Below are 22,883 nucleotides of genomic sequence, written 5' to 3' on the forward strand. Positions count from 1 at the left end.
TAACAAAATTATAGGGAGCAAGCAACCACTGAGGAACCTTGAGGGGTTTGATTGTAGGCAAATTCTGTAATGCATGCATGCATGCAAAAGCTGCATGGCTCGTTCTGCAAGCGCCACTTTTGGCGGGCTTTATCATACTCATTTAAGTGCCAGTGAGTGACTCAAAGCAAGACCAGGGGCCCAAATAAGGAACAGATGTAAACAAACGGGCGTATGAGCTCCACTCAGAGGCCGACACCTTTTCCTTGCAAAAGCAGCGATATGCAAATGAGCTTCAGCCTCAAAGCTCATTCCGGCTAGTCACATGACCACTTGCCGCAAAGATTCTCAGAATCTCTTAGTCAATTTCCTCTTTCGCAGCATCGGCCTACTTCTGTTGTGACACTTCTGAACAGACTAAGGAAGTTGCATTCGCTTTGCTTAAAAAAAACAAGCTTCAAATGACAGTTCAGACCAATATACCAATACAGGTGCTTTATTTTAAGACACTTGCACTTTTTTAGTTCTCAGAAGAGGCCCAGTAAACCATATCTGATCAAATGAAATAGGGTGTTTAAGGAAGAGGAAGTCTTTGGTGCAGAAACGAATATCCCACAGCAAAAGCTCTCATAAAGTTTGATTAAAGACCAGTTCATTACTGCAATTGGCACATCCAGCAATGAGTGAACGCTCTGTGCTTCTTAGGATATTAATTTGATCTGAAAGAACCGGTCGTTCTGTTCCCGAAACGAACAATAGTAGCAGTTTCTGGCAGGTCCATGTTGCTTTTATGAGCTAGCTATAGATGTCACTCCCAAGGTTTGTTTGGGAAAAGTGGAACCTCCATTTATGAATGCTTACAGCTGGACGTGTGTTAATTTAAAGCTCAATGTGGTTGGTGCAACACTACAATTTAGTTCTGAAGCCAACTTTTGTCAAGTAAAAATCTCCATTTAGATCAATGAATGCTTTTACTTTTCTAAATAGGTGAAGTGAGCCTTTAAGACACAAGTTCATTTGTTAAAACCAGGATCTTAACACTTGAAGCTGTCATTTGGAAGATTTTAGCTCACACACAGGAGAACAGCAGCTGGAGATTCGGTCTGTTTTTGGTTCCCCATTTGGTCTGTTGTTGGTATTTCCATATGTCTTGCCCTTTCCATTCATTACAGCACAATGCAGTGGATAACTAGACTTGTCGTCAGTGGGTGCTGCGGGGGAGAATCAGGGATTCCCCTCGGCTCCTTTGCATTATTCTGACTCATGTGTGATGATCAACACCTGCCTTCGCCTTTTTCCTGATTTCACCCCAAATTTGAATAACAAACAGCTTTACTATAGTGGTGCTGCCACATGGGGCCTGGAACTTTTGCATGAACAAACAGTGAGCAGTACTCAAGAAAAATAGTTCCTTAAGTATGTTGACCTAATTGCATTTTCAACATTTATACTTGGTTAATGGTTAATTTCCAAATCTCCCAACATTAAAGGGACAGTTTATGGAAAAATGAAAATGTTGTCATTGTTCCAAACCTGTATGACCTTTTTTTAACACAAATGAGATTTTGAAGAACGTTGGTGTCAAAACAACACTGGATCACACTGACTTTTATTTTGTGGACAAAAAAACTTTTATTTTGAGACGCTTAAAATATCTTCAACAGGTTTGGAATGACATGACGGTGAGTAAATGATGACAAACTGTATTATGTGATAGATCCTGAATTATGTTATGGACAGTGATAAAAGTCATGTGGCATGTTGAGAGGCATGTTAATACTTTTGTGGCCCAACTTACTTTTCACAGGCTCTTTTGACCTGGTCCAATAATGAACCACCTAGCAATTCCCTAGAAACAACCTAAAACACCTCATTCATTGGGTTTTTCACACTAAGAAATTTTTAGTATTTATTAAGGTGTTCTGAGTGGTTTCTAGGGTGTTTCCAAGAGTGTCCTGAGTGGCAATACTAAGTTCTTTACACTTTTACACTACCTTTCAAAAGATTTTTTTGTTTTTGATAGAAATCTCTTCTCTCAAAGGCTTAATTCGATTGAAAATACTGTACAGTAAAAATAGTCATACTGGGAAATACAATTACAATGTTTTAAAATATCATTTATTCCTGTGACGACAAAGCTGAATTTTCAGCATCATTACTCCAGTCTTCAGTGTCACATGATCCTTCAGAAATCATTCTTAAATGCTGATTTGCTGCTCAAGAAACATTTCTTATTATTATCAATGTTGAAAACAGTTTTGCTGTTTAATATTTAATACTTTTGTCATACTTTTTTAGGACTCTTGATGAATAGAAAGTTCAAAAGAACAGCATTTATTAGAAATAGAAATCTTGTGAAACATTATATTTACTGTCAATGTAATGCATCCTTGCTTAATAAAAGTATAATATAAGTGATATGATATTCTGATCCCAAGATACACGTGATAAACCTACATGATATTTTCCAACCATTTTATGCAAGCTGCACCTCAAATAACTTATCATTTGCTTGATTTATCAGAATTTAGGTTGAAAAAACAAAATCTATGTTGTCTTTCTAACAGAATAATAAAAAATAAAAAATAATAATAATAATGCGGTACAGAAGACAAATTCGTGATCTCTGTCTGTATTACTTATAAGGTTTCTTCTGATTGCGCAACCAAACATAGAAAACAGGCAGACATTTCTGTTTACATTCACATAACTGTGTCTCAACTGCAGTGAAAACGCGACTAGCCCACCGCAACGATCACCCTTGCAATAGGACGTTTCCCAACACTAAGCTGGTGGTTGACCTTTCTGCCGCCAGCGGACACTTTGATGAGAAGCGATCGACAGTGAATATAAAAAGCAGAAAAGAGAAATACACTGGGTAGGTTTACCACGAAAGACTGATGCCGGTGATAGAGTTCACGAGAAAAGAGAAGAGCAGAGGTCCACCAAGCAAAAACAAAACCACAAGCTCACTTCCACTAATGTAGGCCGCAGATAGCGTCTCGATTCTAAGAAAGGGGCAGGCCCAGCTTAAACTCAGAGAAGAGAGAGCTCAGACCTGCCCTTGAGGTCTGGTGGTCATCGATAAGGTTTATCCTCAAAGAGCAGGGCCACAGTGACATCACAATGAGCTGAATTTGTCAAAGATTCCCAGGAACTTTACACACCCTACGTTAGTTTATGAGCTTCATTCACGTATTTCAACAGCAGGAAGTGTGTCATGTGTAAACAACATGGATGCTACAAAGAGAAAAGCAAATAACAGAATAAAAAAACTGCATAGTATGAACAAGAGCAACAACCTATACCAAACCTGATGCATATACAGTGGGCTTCAAATTATGAGACCACATTTAAAACAATTTTGAAAAATGAAGAAATACTCAAGATTCTGCACTATTTCTAGGTATTAACGTAAGCAAATATGTGACTGGTCATGTGGAAGGTCAGACTGTCTTCCACTGAAGCTCCAGATGCTCTTTGGAGCATCTCAAATCATGCTGGAGAACGTGATCATCAGGTTTTTTTCATGGCGGCTCAAGTGCTTCTGTCATGAAAGCAAATTCTAAAGCAAAACGTTATTAAAAAAAAAAAATTGAACAAAAAAAAAAGATTAAATAAAACAAATCGGTAATAATTTACTTATACAATGCATTATAAAAGTATTTTTATGCATTAATTATGCACCATATAATACAATGTATGATATCATGAGTAATTGTAACCACAGTTATAATACATTATAATACTTATCTATTCATTGTTACACCTTTAGAAAGTATAATGCATTTAAACACAAGACAAACCACCAATTTCAATTTCAAGTATTATAATGCATTTTAACTTTGGTTACAATTATTTATTAAAACATATGCACTATAACGTGCATTTTGAATACCTTTATTATACATTATACATAAAGGCTTTAAGTAAAGTCTTTTTTTAAACCCCTGCATGCATACTGTGCAAATGTGCAACCCTAATTCTAGAAAAGTTGGGACATTTTGTAAAATGCAATAAAAATCAAGAATCTGTGATTATGTTAATTTTATGGCTGCAACACCAAGCTGGGAAAGAGACACGTTTACCACTGTCTGTCACCTTTCCTTTTAATTACATTCAACAGAGGTCTCCTGCTTTGCCCTACACAGACTGAGATTTCTCTGAATTCACTGAATCTTTTCACAATATTATGTATGGTAGATGATGAGAGACCTAAATACTTTGAAATCTTTCATTGAGAAATGTGATTTTTTGAATTGTTTGACAATTCTTTCATGAAATTGGGCACAAAGGGGTGAGCCATGACCCATCTTTCCTCGCAAAGACTGAGCTTTTGGTGGATGCTCCTTTTATACCCTAACTAGATACCCTCACCTATTACCTATTCACCTACTAATTGTGGACTTTTTCAAAAGTTTAACTTAGATATTCTGTAATCGTTTCACCTTTCTTTTGTCTCTGTCCCAATTTTTTTTTTGAGTGTTTTGCAGCCATCAAAATCCAAATTAGTTTATATTTACAAAATATAATTAATTTGGCCAGTGAAAACACTGAATTTGTTTTCTTTATACTTTTGTCAATTAAATAAAGGTTCAAAAGCATTAACAAATCACAGAGTCTTGATTTGATTGCGTTTTACAAAATGTCCCAACTTTTCTGTAATTGGGGTTGTATGTTACTGAAGCAATAAACTATGAGAAAATATGTGCATTGCAGTAATTTTACCATAGTTAAGGGGGTTGATATGTGCACAGAGAAACACTTCTATAAAAGGCAACAAAAAGCCATTAATAGGGACAAAACACAACAAAATGAACATTCTGTCATTATTTATTAATCTAAACTGAATGACTAGACTTAGACTAAACTAGACTTTCTTTCGTGGCCACGCTTTTCATGAAACTGAATTCCAACTGAGGCTGTCATTTCCAAAATAACAAAAAAGGCACCTCAAAAACCTATATAATATATATATATATACAGTGAGGAAAACAAGTATTTGAACACCCTGCTATTTTGCAAGTTCTCCCACTTGGAAATCATGGAGGGGTCTGAAATTGTCATCGTAGGTGCATGTCCACTGTGAGAGACATAATCTAAAAAAAAAAAATCCAGAAATCACAATGTATGATTTTTTAACTATTTATTTGTATGATACAGCTGCAAATAAGTATTTGAACACCTGAGAAAATCAATGTTAATATTTGGTACAGTAGCCTTTGTTTGCAATTACAGAGGTCAAACGTTTCCTGTAGTTTTTCACCAGGTTTGCACACACTGCAGGAGGGATTTTGGCCCACTCCTCCACACAGATCTTCTCTAGATCAGTCAGGTTTCTGGGCTGTCGCTGAGAAACACGGAGTTTGAGCTCCCTCCAAAGATTCTCTATTGGGTTTAGGTCTGGAGACTGGCTAGGCCACGCCAGAACCTTGATATGCTTCTTACAGAGCCACTCCTTGGTTATCCTGGCTGTGTGCTTCGGGTCATTGTCATGTTGGAAGACCCAGCCTCGACCCATCTTCAATGCTCTAACTGAGGGAAGGAGGTTGTTCCCCAAAATCTCGCAATACATGGCCCAGGTCATCCTCTCCTTAATACAGTGCAGTCGCCCTGTCCCATGTGCAGAAAAACACCCCCAAAGCATGATGCTACCACCCCCATGCTTCACAGTAGGGATGGTGTTCTTGGGATGGTACTCATCATTCTTCTTCCTCCAAACACGTTTAGTGGAATTATGACCAAAAAGTTCTATTTTGGTCTCATTTGACCACATGACTTTCTCCCATGACTCCTCTGGATCATCCAAATGGTCATTGGCAAACTTAAGACGGGCCTTGACATGTGCTGGTTTAAGCAGGGGAACCTTCCGTGCCATGCATGATTTCAAACCATGACGTCTTAGTGTATTACCAACAGTAACCTTGGAAACGGTGGTCCCAGCTCTTTTCAGGTCATTGACCAGCTCCTCCCGTGTAGTTCTGGGCTGATTTCTCACCTTTCTTAGGATCATTGAGACCCCACGAGGTGAGATCTTGCATGGAGCCCCAGTCCGAGGGAGATTGACAGTCATGTTTAGCTTCTTCCATTTTCTAATGATTGCTCCAACAGTGGACCTTTTTTCACCAAGCTGCTTGGCAATTTCCCCGTAGCCCTTTCCAGCCTTGTGGAGGTGTACAATTTTGTCTCTAGTGTCTTTGGACAGCTCTTTGGTCTTGGCCATGTTAGTAGTTGGATTCTTACTGATTGTATGGGGTGGACAGGTGTCTTTATGCAGCTAACGACCTCAAACAGGTGCATCTAATTTAGGATAATAAATGGAGTGGAGGTGGACATTTTAAAGGCAGACTAACAGGTCTTTGAGGGTCAGAATTCTAGATGATAGACAGGTGTTCAAATACTTATTTGCAGCTGTATCATACAAATAAATAGTTAAAAAATCATATATTGTGATTTCTGGATTTTTTTTTTTTGATTATGTCTCTCACAGTGGACATGCACCTACGATGACAATTTCAGACCCCTCCATGATTTCCAAGTGGGAGAACTTGCAAAATAGCAGGGTGTTCAAATACTTATTTTCCTCACTGTATATATATATATATATATATATATATATATGTATCTATGTATGTATGTATATATATATATATATGTACAGTACTGTGCAAAAGTCTTAGGCATGTTAATAAGGTTTCTTCAAGCATCTTGGAGACAAGCATCTTCGCTACATTGCAAGTACTGAAGTCATATGATAGCTTTGTGTGAGAAACAGACTGATAATTTAAATTGTCATTCATTGAAAATCTGCACCTGTGTAATGTCTGTGTTAATTCTTTTGAGTCAGATCTTTTAATTGAATGAGTAGATCCAAATTTAAGCCTGTTCCTCACACAAAGCTAACATATGACTTTAGAAGAACTGGAATATAATGCACGTGTCAAATTAAGGACTTTTATGATTCTTTATGGTAAGTCTTTTTTTGCCATTTTAAAGCCACAGGTATCATTACGAAAAGAGTAATGCGTATCATTAAGAAAAGCATGACCTTTTATGTTTTACAGAAGGAAAAAAGGACATACAGATTTAACAACATGAAGGCATAGAAATGATGACAGAATAGTCATTTTGGGGTGAACTATTTCTGTGACTATAGGCTATTTTACACTTGCTTATGGATGCAAACAGGTATGACATAATAGATATTTCTACTGTAATTACTTCATAAAACCTTGATCCCCATGTCCAAATATGACAGTGTGGAACATGAGTTGCATAGTCCATCCAGAAAGAGCTGAGATCACCGCTCTGACCTGCACTTATGTGCCCCTTGACTCCAGTGGTCACAATAACATCTAACAGGCCACGTCCACCTCGACAGCTGATCAGTAAACATGCTCTTCAAACGAACTAATCGATGCGGTACTCTAAAAACAGACAGCAGTTACAGCAGGCCCAAAGGTAACTCCACTCAATGGCCTTATTGACTACCGTGTGTTCAGCTCACTTATCTGCAGCGCTTCAATAGACTATGAATTTGAGATTGTGATCGTATAGATCAATACATATTGATTCTTAAGCACATTTGGGGATCAGATCACAAACGTCTTTTCAAAGTACACCCTGTGCTGAGGAAGTACAGTTAGATATCGAAGGATGGCTTATGTACGGACTGAACTGCCTTTTATTAATGCCAGAAAAGTCAGCCGTTGATCATGAGAGCGTTGAGTAACACAGAGCTTACTATTGCCCCAGAAACACACCGACGGTCAAATACACTCATTCACGCTCACGAGACTGTATTGCAACCAGGCATGCTGTCTACTGGCATATCCAATGCAGGTCACAGAGGACCACTGACAGTCTAGCGTAAACTCCAGACTTCAATGATGTGTCTAAACGATTTCGTCAACAGCTTGGTTTTGTAAGAGACGATGCCAAGTGTCGGTGATGACATTGTTTTCTATATCCTGGCAAGAGAAGATGCAGCTCTTACACTCTTGGTGGTGTCTAGGTGAAAGTTGGGGAGACTTGCTGAGCATCTGTTTTCCAGATGTGCAAAAGTTCATAGGGCAGCTAAGACCCGAGGAAACTAAGTTAAAGGGTGCAGACGGTCTTATCACAATCAACGTCTGCGAGTCAAGTGATTGAAACCATTTTACAACTGAGTTTCAAAATGGTTTTTGGTTAAAAAGACTTTATAAACAGCATTCGCTATTGAATTATGCTCCTTGACATCTGCTCTAAAGCAAATTGCAATCATGCCAGAAAACGCAAACTCACTGGTTTGCGCTGGATCAAACTAGTCAACATCCTCAAGTTCTTCACCATTTCCCGTCTCATAGAAACCAAGCACTATTAAAAGACGTTACGTGAGCAGTGCTTGTGTTGAAACCTGTACTTTCCTATCCCAGAAGGTGTTGATCAATGTATGACAAGGAATCTACTAGCAACCCTTGATTCCAACATGGCATCAAACTTTGCTCCATGTTTGCCACAAAGCTACAGTACATGACATCCAGGAGTGAAATACTATGCTGGACCAATACAAAAACAAAAAAAGATATACCTATGCTTTTTACATTTCACATCCGCAATAATCCAGTGTGCTGACCTGTATGTGACTGATTTGAAGATTTATGTAACCTTAAAATTCATTACTTCATGTTTTAGGGGAAACTTCTTTAAAAAGTTCAATCAATCCAAGAGTTCAAAGGGATAGTAGTAGAGTTCAAAGGAAAATTCTGTCATCATTTACTCAATGTCATGTTCCAATCCTGTATGACTATGGGTGCATCCCAATTCACGTACTTATACACTAATCTATGCTATTTTGTAGTATAAATAGTGTGAGTAGTGTTCGCACTGAAAACTCCGAAAAGAAAAAATGCACTTCAAACACCTCATGACGCACTTAGGCATGTTCGCTAGGCTTGGTTTGTAAAAAAAAAAAAAAAATTCAGTCCTGGTCCGCTTAGCGTTCACATTAGCATTTTAACACCGAACCTAAAGATACCGAACCTAAAGGGATATGTTCACAACCTGATTGGTCGGCTTTTATTATGTATATTTGGTGACGGAAAACGCAAACTCACTGGTTTACGCTGGATCAAACTAGTCAACATCCTCAAGTTCTTCACCATTTCCCGTCTCATAGAAACCAAGCACTATTAAAAGACGTTACGTGAGCAGTGCTTGTGTTGAAACCTGTACTTTCCTGTCCCAGAAGGTGTTGATCAATGTATGACAAGGAATCTACTAGCAACCCTTGATTCCAACATGGCATCAAACTTTGCTCCATGTTTGCCACAAAGCTACAGTACATGACATCCAGGAGTGAAATACTATGCTGGACCAATACAAAAACAAAAAAAGATATACCTATGCTTTTTACATTTCACATCCGCAATAATCCAGTGTGCTGACCTGTATGTGACTGATTTGAAGATTTATGTAACCTTAAAATTCATTACTTCATGTTTTAGGGGAAACTTCTTTAAAAAGTTCAATCAATCCAAGAGTTCAAAGGGATAGTAGTAGAGTTCAAAGGAAAATTCTGTCATCATTTACTCAATGTCATGTTCCAATCCTGTATGACTATGGGTGCATCCCAATTCACGTACTTATACACTAATCTATGCTATTTTGTAGTATAAATAGTGTGAGTAGTGTTCGCACTGAAAACTCCGAAAAGAAAAAATGCACTTCAAACACCTCATGACGCACTTAGGGAGTGTTCGCTAGGCTTGGTTTGTAAAAAAAAAAAAAAATTCAGTCCTGGTCCGCTTAGCGTTCACATTAGCATTTTAACACCGAACCTAAAGATACCGAACCTAAAGGGATATGTTCACAACCTGATTGGTCGGCTTTTATTATGTATATTTGGTGACGGAAAACGCAAACTCACTGGTTTACGCTGGATCAAACTAGTCAACATCCTCAAGTTCTTCACCATTTCCCGTCTCATAGAAACCAAGCACTATTAAAAGACGTTACGTGAGCAGTGCTTGTGTTGAAACCTGTACTTTCCTATCCCAGAAGGTGTTGATCAATGTATGACAAGGAATCTACTAGCAACCCTTGATTCCAACATGGCATCAAACTTTGCTCCATGTTTGCCACAAAGCTACAGTACATGACATCCAGGAGTGAAATACTATGCTGGACCAATACAAAAACAAAAAAAGATAGTTGAAAGCTGACCTATGCTTTTTACATTTCACATCCGCAATAATCCAGTGTGCTGACCTGTATGTGACTGATTTGAAGATTTATGTAACCTTAAAATTCATTACTTCATGTTTTAGGGGAAACTTTAAAAAGTTCAATCAATACAAGAGTTCAAAGGGATAGTAGTAGAGTTCAAAGGAAAATTCTGTCATCATTTACTCAATGTCATGTTCCAATCCTGTATGACTATGGGTGCATCCCAATTCACGTACTTATACACTAATCTATGCTATTTTGTAGTATAAATAGTGTGAGTAGTGTTCGCACTGAAAACTCCAAAAAGAAAAAATGCACTTCAAACACCTCATGACGCACTTCAAACACCGCATGACGCACTTAGGGAGTGTTCACTAGGCTTGGTTTGTTAAAAAAAAAAAAAATTCAGTCCTGGTCCGCTTAGCGTTCACATTGGCATTTTAACACCGAAACTAAAGATACCGAACCTAAAGGGATATGTTCACAACCTGATTGGTCGGCTTTTATTATGTATATTTGGTGACGGAACTTACAGAACATCCAAAACAATGCTGTGTGCTGGGCTAAATGTATACACTGTATGTGTATAGCCTACATATGATGGTATTTTGACCAGCTGAGAACTCGTGAAGAGCTTATAAATGTGTAAAGGAGTCAAAACAGCAGCAGGAATCCCTCCGTCACACACAAATGCAGATCTGCTGCGAGGAGACGCCGATCTGATGCCTGTACACAGAACTGTGATATAGGCAACATCGCGACTATGACGAGAAAAAACAGATATGCTTGAGCATATCTTAGGGTCGCATCTTGTGACATCGTGTCCAGTTTTTGGTTCGTTTACGTCTTTGGTCTGTGATGCATTCATATTTCATTCGAACCGCACCAGAGTTTGTTTGGAAGTGGACCGAGACCAATCTTTTCAGCGTTCTCGGCCCCCGCTTATTTGGTGCGCACCAGGATTCGGATAGCAGCGTTCACACTTATTCAAATGAACCGCACTAACAGAGCAATCGCACCAGGGTTCATTTTAATCAAACCAAACATGCCAAGTGTGAACACACCCTTAATTGTCGTAACTGAAAGAAAAAAAATGAAAAAAAAGTGTGGAATGTTGGCACTCAACTTTGGCAGCATTGTATTCGTAGTGGAGGGGGAGGGGGAGGGACTATATCCGACTCCGATGTTCGGTGACAAAATAACCTTATAAAATTCATACACTACAGTAAATAGCTCATAGCATAAGTGCATAGTGTATAGTAAGTCATTAGGGACACAACTTAAGTGCATCTTATCCATACAATGAAAGTCGGTCCAATGTTATTGTTTTTTTTCTGTGTACTGCACAGAAAAAGAAATTCATACAGGTTTGGAATGACATGAGAGCGAGTAAATGATGACAGAATTTTTTTTGGGGGGGTGAACTGTCCTTTTAATTACCTAAGGGCAAGGTGGAGAGAAGGCACCAATGAATCTGGAGGAGAGGAATTTCGGCCCCACCTTCGCTTTGAGAGCGGGCTGGCATTTCCCACTCTGTCAAATCATGTTATGGCATTTATGGCATCTGCTCTACAATCACAACAAGATGACGAACAACAAAACGAGAGGAATGCAGCCGAGCTGTCCGTCAGAGGTTCCCGGCAGGGCACAGGCTGTATTGTTTACTACCGAAGCAGGTATCTGGAAGTGATCCCACAGTGCGTGCGGGGGAAAATAAACAGGGCTTAGATTGGAATGCACTTTGCATATCCCGGCGATTTTCATATAAAGCTTCGCCCATGTGAGGTTAGGGTTAGTATTGCCCCAGGTGAGGCCGTTCTTAGCCCTCCGTCTACACTGGCGCCTCCTCAGATCGATCAGAGACAATAACGCTTGTTCCTGAAATAGCAGCTTGCATGAGGAGAAAGTGGAAACAACAACTGACTTGACAAAAGGAAGTACATATATTTAAACTAAATTCTGAGGAAATGGAGTGAACAAAAGAAGCCTAGATTACAAAAATAACAGGGTTTTGATGCAATAGTTCTTGGAAAAAGTAAAAAAACAAAACAAAACAAAAAAAACATAGGCCTAGGCTTTGCATTACAGTGACTTTGCCATGGTTAAACTTTTAAAAAGCATCAAATTCACAACATAATAAGTTACACAGAAGTTCAATAAAAAATTTAATTTATTAGTGGTGTTTGCAAAGGCAAGCATAACTAATACTATTGCCCATACTTAAGATTAACGATTTAAACAAACTTAAACTGAAGGAGCAACCACCTACAACACCTTAGCAGCAGTGTTATTTTAGTATTATTTAAATACTATTATTGTATTTATTCATATTTTAAATTAGCGTTTATTTTTATGTAAAAAATAAATAAATTATTTTCCACTTTAAATTGATTTTAATTCAGTTTTAGTTATTGTATTATTTCAACTTATTTCAGTCAGCATTTCTGATTTCATTTTAGTTTACAGTTTTGAATTTAAGTTTTTCATCTAATATTTAGGCTATATATTTTATTTGAGCTTTATTTCAATTATGAAATCCATTTGTAATAGTTTTAGTTAAAGGGTTAGTTCACCCAAAAATGAAAATTCTGTCAGTAATTACTCACCCTCATGTTGTTCCAACCGCGTAAGACCTTCGTTCATCTTCGGAATTAAAGAGATCGTTAATATAGTCCAAGTGACTACAGTGGCTCAATCTTAAGTATATCAAGCGACGAGAATACTTTTTGTGCGCAAAAACAAACAAAAATAACGACTTTATTTCACTATTCATGTCCTTCTTTTTGGGCTCGTAGTGTTTTTGCGCTGCGCATCTGTGTTGCACGTCAACACGCATCACACACATGACCAGCGTCGGCCAATTGTGAGCCTACGTGGTGACGTGCAACACAGACGCGCAGCGCAAAAACACTACATGAACCAACTAGAGGCCCAGAGAGAAGGAAATGAATAGTGGAATAAAGTCGTTATTTTTGTTTGTTTTTGCGCACAAAAAGTATTCTCGTCGCTTGATATACTTAAGATTGAGCCACTGTAGTCACTTGGACTATATTAACGATCTCTTTAATAACTTTTCTAGGCCAGCAAGTTTCGGTCACCTAGCAGCCTATGGAGAAGTGATCCAGCTCTCAGATTTCATCAAAAATATCTTAATTTGTGTTCCGAAGATGAACGAAGGTCTTACGCGGTTGGAACAACATGAGGGCGAGTAATTACTGACAGAATTTTCATTTTTGGGTGAACTAACCCTTTAACAATAACAACGCTGCTTCGCAACCACCATTAACCATTCCCAACATTGAAACATGATTTTCTCCAGTATAAACAATTATTCTGCGAGGTAAAAGAGTTGATTAGAATAACTGTAGGCAGATAAGTAAAATTCAAATGATCTGAGGCTACAGGTGCGCACATATCAGCTATTTTACAATGCCTTTGAACGTGGATCATCCAATCAGATTTTAGAGCCGAAAAACTCAATGCTTTTTGAATATTTATTCAAATACTTCACAAAATAAATGTCACAGCCAGACTATTGTGGACCAAGTAGAGAGATCAGCCCACATAGTTGGTCACTGAGCCAGGCACTTTTATCCCTCTGTATTGAGGTTTGCCCGGAAAGAGGGAGTCTTTGATAAAATGCACAGCTGGCACTGTTGCATTTCAGAAGAAATGTGCAAATCCAAGCCAAAAGCAAACAAGTGCACTGTTACTCGAACAAACATCAACTTCCTCCAGTGTAGGATTACGATCTACCATGTAACCTTAATCTTCAATGGAGACTGGAAAAAATAAAACATTTAAATGCGCTCCCATTACAGTGCAAGAATCTGCACCTTTTAACCTGCTGAACTGTGGACAAGCGTTCACATCGGATGGCTGAGCTATTTACGGCCAAAGTTTGGAAAATACATTGGTTAAACCGTTTTGAAGAGCCTAATTAATGTTTGTTTAGCTGGCTGGGTCAGGTCACCCCGCTCATAAGTGTAAACAGCCGGTGTGTGTGTGCTGGTAATGGTGTCAACTGCTTCCCTGTTCACCAGAGTCCAGGTCGAGCTCTGGAAAGAGGGGCGGTGCTCTGGATAACCAGCAGAGCAGCACTGGAAATGAGAGAGAATGCTGGGAGCTAGGGCAGGGATCTAACACATGACACTGTTTCCCACGCATCATAAAGGAGAAGCGCATTCACTACACAAAACCCTGCACAACTACTACTACAGCACAGAACACATTACATGCTGCAATGTTTTCGTCAGGATGTGGTGATTCAGACTTATTCACAACAAAACTGTTTTCATACTTAGGACGTGGCCCTATAAAACCACACTAAAGCTGGGTATTACAACAGTTGTTGAACGTTGTAGATTGCTGGATCCATCTCATTTTAACCAAACCAAATGGCAGATATGTGAAACCACAAAACCTTTTGAAACTTTTTCTTTGTAATACCAAAACAGAAACCACAGTGGCAGAGTTCTCACTATCGAACAGAAGACACAGGTGTGTGCGTGTGACCATATGTCCGACATGGCGCTCATTTTCTGTAAAAGTGAAACATACGCCCCCCACCCACCCACCCATGATGCTGTGAAATGTGACGGGTTTGATCAGAAACTCTGTCAAAACCAGTGGACACTCATTATTTCCAGACAAATACAAATTGTAGGCACCTGTGCGTTTCTTTTGCTTTTGTTCCCCTACCTTTAGTCGCTTTGGATAAATGCATCTGTTATATGTAAATGTAAATGCCTTTTGGCTGGATAGTGAAAAAAGAACATCCTTTCAATACAGTTTCCAGCTCAAAAAGGTTTTAGACAGAATGTCCAGAGCATAAAATATAAGACAGGTGGAAAATAGTTGGAAGGTGCGTTTAAATGTCCTCCTGATGGTCTATAACATTACCACAAATTACCATGGAATGGACTTCTCAGGATATAAGCATCTGTGAGATAAAATACCTTGGAAAATCATTTGCAAACCAATTTGCAAAACATTGCATAAGCATTTGCACACCAGCGCCACAAGCCTCTTTATTGCAGAATATGAACTGCGAGTGTCAGGTTTGGTTGTGCTAAACATGGGAAACTTGAAGAGTCATTCAAGGTGACGTAGAAATTCTTCAAAAGTCACCTTTTTCATTATTGAAGCTTTCTACACCAAGCAATTTATATATATAAAAAAAAACCGTTCAGGTCAGTAAGATTAAAAAAAAGAAAAGAAAAAGAAATTAAAACATTTACTCAGCAAGGATGCAATACATTAATCAAAAGTGACAGTAAGGATTTTATAAAATATTTCAATTTTACTCTAAAGTAAACTAATATTTCAAAATATTTCTATTTCAAATAAATGCTGTTCTTTTCAACTTTCTATTCATCAAATAATCCTGAGGAAAATGCATCACAGTTTCCTGAAAAATATGAAGCAGCACGACTATTTTCAACTGGAGTAATGATGCTGAAAAGTCAGCTTAGCATCACAGGAATAAATTACAAATTAAAATCTATTCAAATAGAAAACCATTTATTTTAAACTGTAATAATATTTCACAATATTTCTGTTTTTACTGAATTTTTGATCAAATAAATGCAGCCTTTGTGAGACTTCTTTTAAAAACATTTGACATTGAACGGTAATCTAAAGTTGTTTAGTCATGCAGGATTGTAATAGATAATCATGGGAAATAAGCACTGCTCTCCTGACCTACCTTTTCATAATATGAGAACCAAAACAACAACAAAACAATGAGGATGACCAGGAAAATAAGGGCAAAATCTGATAGCAGAGATCTGGTTTGTTGCTGCCTTGTTGACAGCCACGAACTAATTATTATGTGATGAGAACGATCTCAAATTCATAAACAACACGCCAGCATACATTATTGAAGTAAAGTATGCGGTTATAAGTATGCAAATCATGGAAAATAGGAAGATAGATTTATTTCTATTTTATATAAAAGAGTTACACAGGAGAGTTAGGAATACTCCTAATTCTGTGCAATAAACATTATTCTGCAAAAAAGCAGAACTAAAATATACCAAGTCTCACCTACGCCTTTATTATAAGAAGAGGATCTGATGCTGCTTTGGTTATCCATAAAAGGAATGCAACATTAGTGTAGTCTTAAAGGAACAGTTCACCCAAAAATAAAAAAGAAGCTGCATTTAATGGTCATTTAAAGCTACATTTCGGGAGCAAGAAACTAATGCCTTGAGTAGATTCAGATTCATAAGCCACAGGGTCATTATAGTACACCACAATAATAATTATAATCTAATACACATCCATATCTATTACTTCACACCAACAGCGTCCTGTAAGAAACTATCCTGTCCTGGGTTATCATGATCCCACTGGCTGTGAGAGCCTTATTACCATCGGGCTAGTTATATAACATGGATTGTTTGACTCGAGTGATTGTTTGGAGATGGATAGTTTCACACCTGCGGTGCAAGAACTGTGGCACAGTGTCCCTGATGGGAATGCTTCATGTAGGTCAGCACATCACATGCCTGTCTATCAAACCCTGCATAAAACTCACTCAAGGAAAGAGGTGTGATGACGAGAACAGGGAAAAGATTCACGAAATGAACGTGTGCAAGCTGTGCATGAAGGAGAGAGAAAGAAACAGCAAGAGAAGGAAACAGAGACACGAAAGAGAGAATGAAAGAGAGAATGAAAGAGGAAACACAATGGTGGTTGCAGAGAGAGTTGCTGAATGCTGAGGGAAAAATCCTAGTAAACAAATACACTGTTTAATGTATATGGTCTCCACTAGATTAAACAAATGCACAGTTACAGAAAGTGAACGACAAAGAAATACATTAATAATTTAGTTTTAAAAAAATGCTAATAAGATACTTGGTGTTGCACCACTTTCGTCAGTCATGTTGAATTTATGCGTCAAAAATAAAACCACTTTGACATATAAAGTGGACAGTCATGTAAAATTATGGGAACGGGTCAAAGGTGAACCCCCAGAGTGGCTGTCACACCCTAAATGATTAAAATGGCTTGTAAAGACCCGTGCATTCGTATTCACGATGCAAGAAATGCAACAAACAGAAAAAGTTTAAGAATTTGGTGTCAAGCTGAAACTGAAGTGTAATACAACTTTCACAGTATGTGAAACTTCAGATAACAGGTTATGTTTTGACACAAGTGCTTGACTGCACTCTTCACTTATGTAGATGAGTAGCGCCATCCAGAGGGATGTTCTGGTACAGTACTGTTATTTAGATAGGTCTAAGGTTTCCTATTAAGCATTGCTGTTTTGTTAACAAACCAATAATATATTCTGATTAATGTTATGCTTCTAGCACACTGCTTAAAGTCAACATAAAATCAACCCATTTTCATTTTCTAAAATGTTTTCCTTAATGTTTCCATCAAGGGGAAAAAATAAACATAGGGAAAATGCAAGTTTACAGTGGAATCAAGCAGAATAAGATCTTGAACATGTATTAAGAAAAAGATGGTCCATTTTAGCTTAATGCATCATGTCAAGTAAACTATTACTATTAGTTAACATAACACATTATGTAATAACAACCATTTCAAGCAGCAGTTTGCTACATTTTTCTCCAGCAAATGGCATATAGGTAATGTTTCGGGAATACAAACAGTTATTTTAAATCTTTCATTCAATTTTGTGTACAAATGTCTTAACTTGCAACATAATAAATATAAATAAAAATCCTATAAATAAAAAATCCCATTTAAAAGTTTGGGGTCAGTAAGGCTTTTTTTAAAAAAAAGAAAATACTTTTTCCCACAAGGATGCATTAAATTAATTAAAAGTGACAGTAAAGACATTTATAATGTTACAATAAAATAACTGCAAATAAATGCAGTTCTTTTGAACTTTCTATTTATCAAAGTTTCTATTTATTCTTGTTTCCACAAGAATATTAAGCCGCACAACTGTTTTTTAGTATTGATAATAATCAGAAAAGTTTCTTGAGCACCATTCCTGAAGGATCATGGGACACTGAAGGCTGGAGTGATGATGCTGAAAATTCAGCTTTGCATCACAGGAATAAATTACATTTAAACAAATATTTAACTATAGAAAATAGTTATTTCAAAACTGCCATGATATTTCTCAATATTACTGATTTTTGCAAACCCCAGATTTTTTAAACACGGGTGTATTTAAAAAAAATCAGATGATAATACTTGTGTTTAATTTGCTGCAATGGAAATGGAAGGTTAAAGTCGACATGAAATCAAAATCCAGACACTTAACATTGGAGAAAAGTCGAAATTTGCTTTGATGCAGCACACGTTACCAAACGTAGCAGGTCATCTGCGTTTTCTATACTGTACATATAGAAAATGTACATACTCTGTGTAGAGTATGAATATCACAGAAATAGAAAGAGTAGTGTGTGAACAGTCTACGTCTTACAAATCCTACAATACAACAAATAAAAATGTAAGATGGCATTCTGCCAAATTGACAAGGACAATCACCCAGGTTCTACATTATTGCCAATAGATGAACTAGATAACTAGATGCTGAATCTTTTGACTTTGAGTGAACATCAAGTGGTTAATAATGTACCCACCAACAGCTCTGAAGAGGCAGGCACCATCTTCCTTCATTTTTTTGATGACAAATCCTTTCTTTTCCTGGAGTGCTTTTTCAAACCAGTGTTCCTGCTGTAACAGAGGCAAAACTTCAGGACAGACACAGTGGGGGATCATTATTACGTGCTTGATAAACAGACGGACTTCTGATGCTAAAGTCATTGTTAGTGCATTCTCAGACTGTCAACAGAGCATCACAAAGAAGTTCTAAGATCATCACATTTTATGCACATTCATCCCATTACAATTTTCTCAGCCTTAGACAAATATGTTCATATTTAATGGATATTAATATTTCAATAATCATTTAACACCATAAGCAAAGAATTTAGGTATAATGTTTAATATTAGTGAGCCTTATGTCCGGGTAAAGTGAGGTTCAGATATGCGTCACAGGTAAAGCAGGGCTGCGTTTCTCAAAAGCATCAAAATCATAGTAGATTGTATAAATGATCCCATCAATGGTCTGATCTACTTAGGCTTATGATGCTTTAGGAAAATGCAGCCCAGTTCAGAGTCAGACTGCAGTCCTGAAACCCAGAAGAGAATTAGCATTTGAACCATCGGTTCTCTCAAGAATTTCCAGAGGTGGACAGTTTACTTGAGTACTGTACTTTTTGAGTATCTGTACTTTACTTGAGTATTTTTTTTTCTGGAAACTTGTTACTTTAACTTCACTACATTTCTGTCAAGGTCCTTGAGTAAAAAGTAGTCAGGGCATCATTTTTTCTCGTCTCTAATACGTGATTTGATTTGTGCAGGTAACAGACAGCCTATCAGTAATCACTCTTGTAGGGTCACGTGTCGTGAAGTTCGACGACTAGTACGATTCTCTTTACTAGTGATCTGTGAGCAACAGTATTGTTGTCACAACTAATGGTTTGAAAGTTTTGTTCATGGCAAACAAGTATTTCTGTTGGGCAGTTATACAGCTATAGTTGTGTAGCTGGGGTTTTGTTTCTTTTTCTGATCAGTCTGTATTTACTGACCACTTGATTCAAATGTGTATAAATGGATACACATAGATGCATAATTCTTTTGTGGGGGTGGTAGGAGTGTTAAATAAGAAAAGATGAAGATGATTATTATGGCTGTCTTTTTTTTAATCAATTCAGTTGTTTAATTTCTATAGATTTTGTAACATTCTAAAAGCTCTTAATTCCACAGATACTATAAACTGGTCGGTGTATTCACTAGGTTGCTTCAGAGGCATAAGGTACTGTAACAATACAACAATAATAAAACAACGCATTGACATTTACTTTTTACTTTTAAAAACAAGAACTTCTGTACTTTTACTTAAGTAAAAAAATCGGTCTTTACAACTTTTACTTGTAATGGAGTAATATTTCATCAGTACATTAGTATCTGTACTATCACTCAAGTAAGGAAGTTGTGTACTTTGTCCACCTCTGAGAATTTCTAATGGGTTTTTGGAACAGTGGTTTTAGATTTATGAATAAAATAAGGTCTGTGGTTAGCAACTTTTTAGTGGCTTAAAATTTTAAATGCACAAAAAAATACACTAAATCATCATTTGAGGTATGACTGTTTATAATGTGTATTGTATAACAAAACTACATTTTCTTTTTAAAGAAATTAATACTCTTCTCAGCAAGGATGCATTAAATTAAAAAACGTGACAGTAAAGACATTTATAATGTTACAAAATATTTCTATTTCAAATAAATGCAGTTCTTTTGATCTTTCTATTTATCAACGGAATGCTGAAAAGTGCGTCACGTGTTGAAATTGCAAGAATGGCATGTGATTGTCTTGGAAACAACAGTTAAAATGCATACAAAACCCAAATCATGTTTCACAATGTATATCATTTTACAGCAAAAGTGTTTATGAATTTATGGGATTTTTTTCATCCTAAGGTTTAACCATAGACTGTAAAAAATAAAATAAAAATAAAACATAAATATATATATATAGGGTTTAACCCTTTAAGGTTAAAGTCAACCTTTGCAACCCATTTTACTTTCGTGATAAACGCATATTTCTGAGTAAAACAGGATTGTGAATAAGAAAATGTAGGACAGGCCTTGGTTTTATCCACTGGGAATTTGTGGGAATTTAATTTCACGATATCATGCATTGAGTAAAAATAAGGCAGAAATGAAATAGGCTCAATTTTACTTTCATGTTGACTTTAAAGAGACTCCCTCTTCTAAAGAGCAGAGGAGATGGAGCTCAGCACAGCTGTGCCTCAGTCTGGACCTTTATGTGGACTACATTTAGGCTACTCAGGCAAATTTGATCATTTTAAAAACACTTGTTTCCTGCCAAGACGAACCACTGCATCACTAATGCCATGCATGTTGAGTGCAGTCTAATGGAAAACAGCTTTTTACTGATCTTCAGTCTTCACTTATACAATCAATATCTGCTTTAATTTGTTTGTCTGTCTCCCTATCTTTAACCTATCTGATTATATGTCAATCCATAATTTTATCTATCTATCTATCTGTCTATCTATCTATCTATCTATCTATACTTTTGTCTGTTGTTCTGTCTATCTTTATCTATCCATCCATCCATCCATCCATCTATTTACAGTATATCTGCCTAGCTGTCAGTCTCTATTTGACAGTTTGTCTAACTATCTTTCTATCTAACTATATATATATATATATACCAGTGTCTACACAGTGTCAGACCACGTGTCACACATCTAAATAAAACAGCATGTCAATGGTTCTCAGCATTAGGTGACATCACCCATCCACATACCTGTTCAACAGTCGCTGGATCCTCTGACTGTAGTCTGGAAGCATTCTCATACTCATCCTCACTGTTATACCCGGCTCCCTCTTCCTGCTCGGGACTGGGACCCCCTCCTCCTCCACCACCACCGCCTCCTCCCCCTGTCGCCCCGGGTACGGTCCCTCCACCGGCCACCCCACCGGAGCAGGTCGCCTGTCTCCTCCTCTTACTGAGCCCAGGCCCCGAGCAGCACCCTCCCATCCCACCTCCACAGCCCACCCCACCTGACAGCTCAGCCCGACCCCCGGACACACACGCCATCCCTGCCGCATCCCCCGGGCCAACCGGAGACCCGGCGCCCACCGGCGGAGGAGAGGCCTGCTGCGGCCGGGAGCTGGATTCAGTTCGCCTGTCCTCTCTGGACGCCGGCGGAGCGGCTTGATAAGACCAAGGTGGCGGGGAAGCGCGAGGCCTCGCACCCGATCGGACCCCGTGGGAGTGCTGGTGCTGATGCGGGTCGGAGCCGGTCCTGCGGTCGGGGTCGTCGGGGTGATCAGACACACCGACCGATGAGTTCGGCTTCTTCTTCGGCAGGATCGTCATGACCGTACAGGGAGGGTGTCCGTTTTAACGACTCCAACCGCGTTTTAACATTTAAACGTGAGCGTCTTTTAGTTCGTAATGTTTGCTCCTTTCACCCTGGAGCGAATTTAATTCAATAGGAGGTGGTTTTGAGGGTAAAAACAGCGGATAACAGAACAAAAACAAACTGTCTTCCGTCCCTCGGTCTTACTGTTGCCACACAACATCAACATACAGCTGACGACACCGGCACGTCATTTCCGTCTCGCCGCTCGTTCCGCCTCTCCTGTGCTCTGCTTCAGAAGCTGTCAGGTGAATTGTTCATTCATTCATTCATTCATTCATACATACATACATTCTGTTTATTATGAACGTTTATGGTTTTATTAAATCTAAATAAACTAGTAACAGTGGATTAATACTATGTGGACTCATGGGCAGCTAAACAAGCATAAATTGCCTAATACCCTTCATCTTCAAACAAAATAAATATTAATTATCATTTAAAAATGTGTTTTGACATGTGATAGTCTTGTAAACAACAGTTAAAATGTTAGTAATCCAAATCGTATTTCATAGGATATTATTTTGCAAAAGTTTGTTTATGAATTTATAGCTGTGTATTTTAAGATATATTAAGATATTATTCCAAAGCAGAAATATAACAAGGTTTAACCCATTAAAGTGTTCAAGTCAAACATTTGTGACCTTCTGTTGTATAAATGATCATTAAAAATGGTATGTGTTTTTGAAAATACTGTCTTTTAAATAAATGCCACCTCCCTTCATATTTAGTTTTCTAATGCAGTGAC

The 22,883-nt window shown here is 37.8% G+C and overlaps 1 protein-coding gene across 3 annotated transcripts in view; it reads right to left on the reverse strand.

Annotated features, from left to right (window-relative positions):
- Nucleotides 1-22,319, reverse strand: part of otud5a (OTU deubiquitinase 5a) — a 30,085-nt gene extending 7,766 nt beyond the window's left edge. For 2 of the 3 annotated variants that reach the window (XM_084138608.1, XM_084138606.1), the window contains exons 1-2: nucleotides 21,517-22,319; nucleotides 18,756-18,849 (exon numbers count right to left, since the gene is read on the reverse strand). In XM_084138608.1, coding sequence (XP_083994734.1) covers nucleotides 18,756-18,849; nucleotides 21,517-22,092 — 670 coding nt within the window. In that variant the 5' untranslated portion in view covers nucleotides 22,093-22,319. The remainder of the gene's footprint in view (nucleotides 1-18,755; nucleotides 18,850-21,516) is intronic. The other variant, XM_084138607.1, reaches the window with a different exon arrangement.
- Between the last annotated feature and the right edge of the window lie 564 nt (nucleotides 22,320-22,883).

This window comes from Abramis brama (genome assembly GCF_963993115.1).
Source record: "Abramis brama genome assembly, chromosome: 16".
Classification (NCBI taxonomy): domain Eukaryota; kingdom Metazoa; phylum Chordata; class Actinopteri; order Cypriniformes; family Leuciscidae; genus Abramis; species Abramis brama.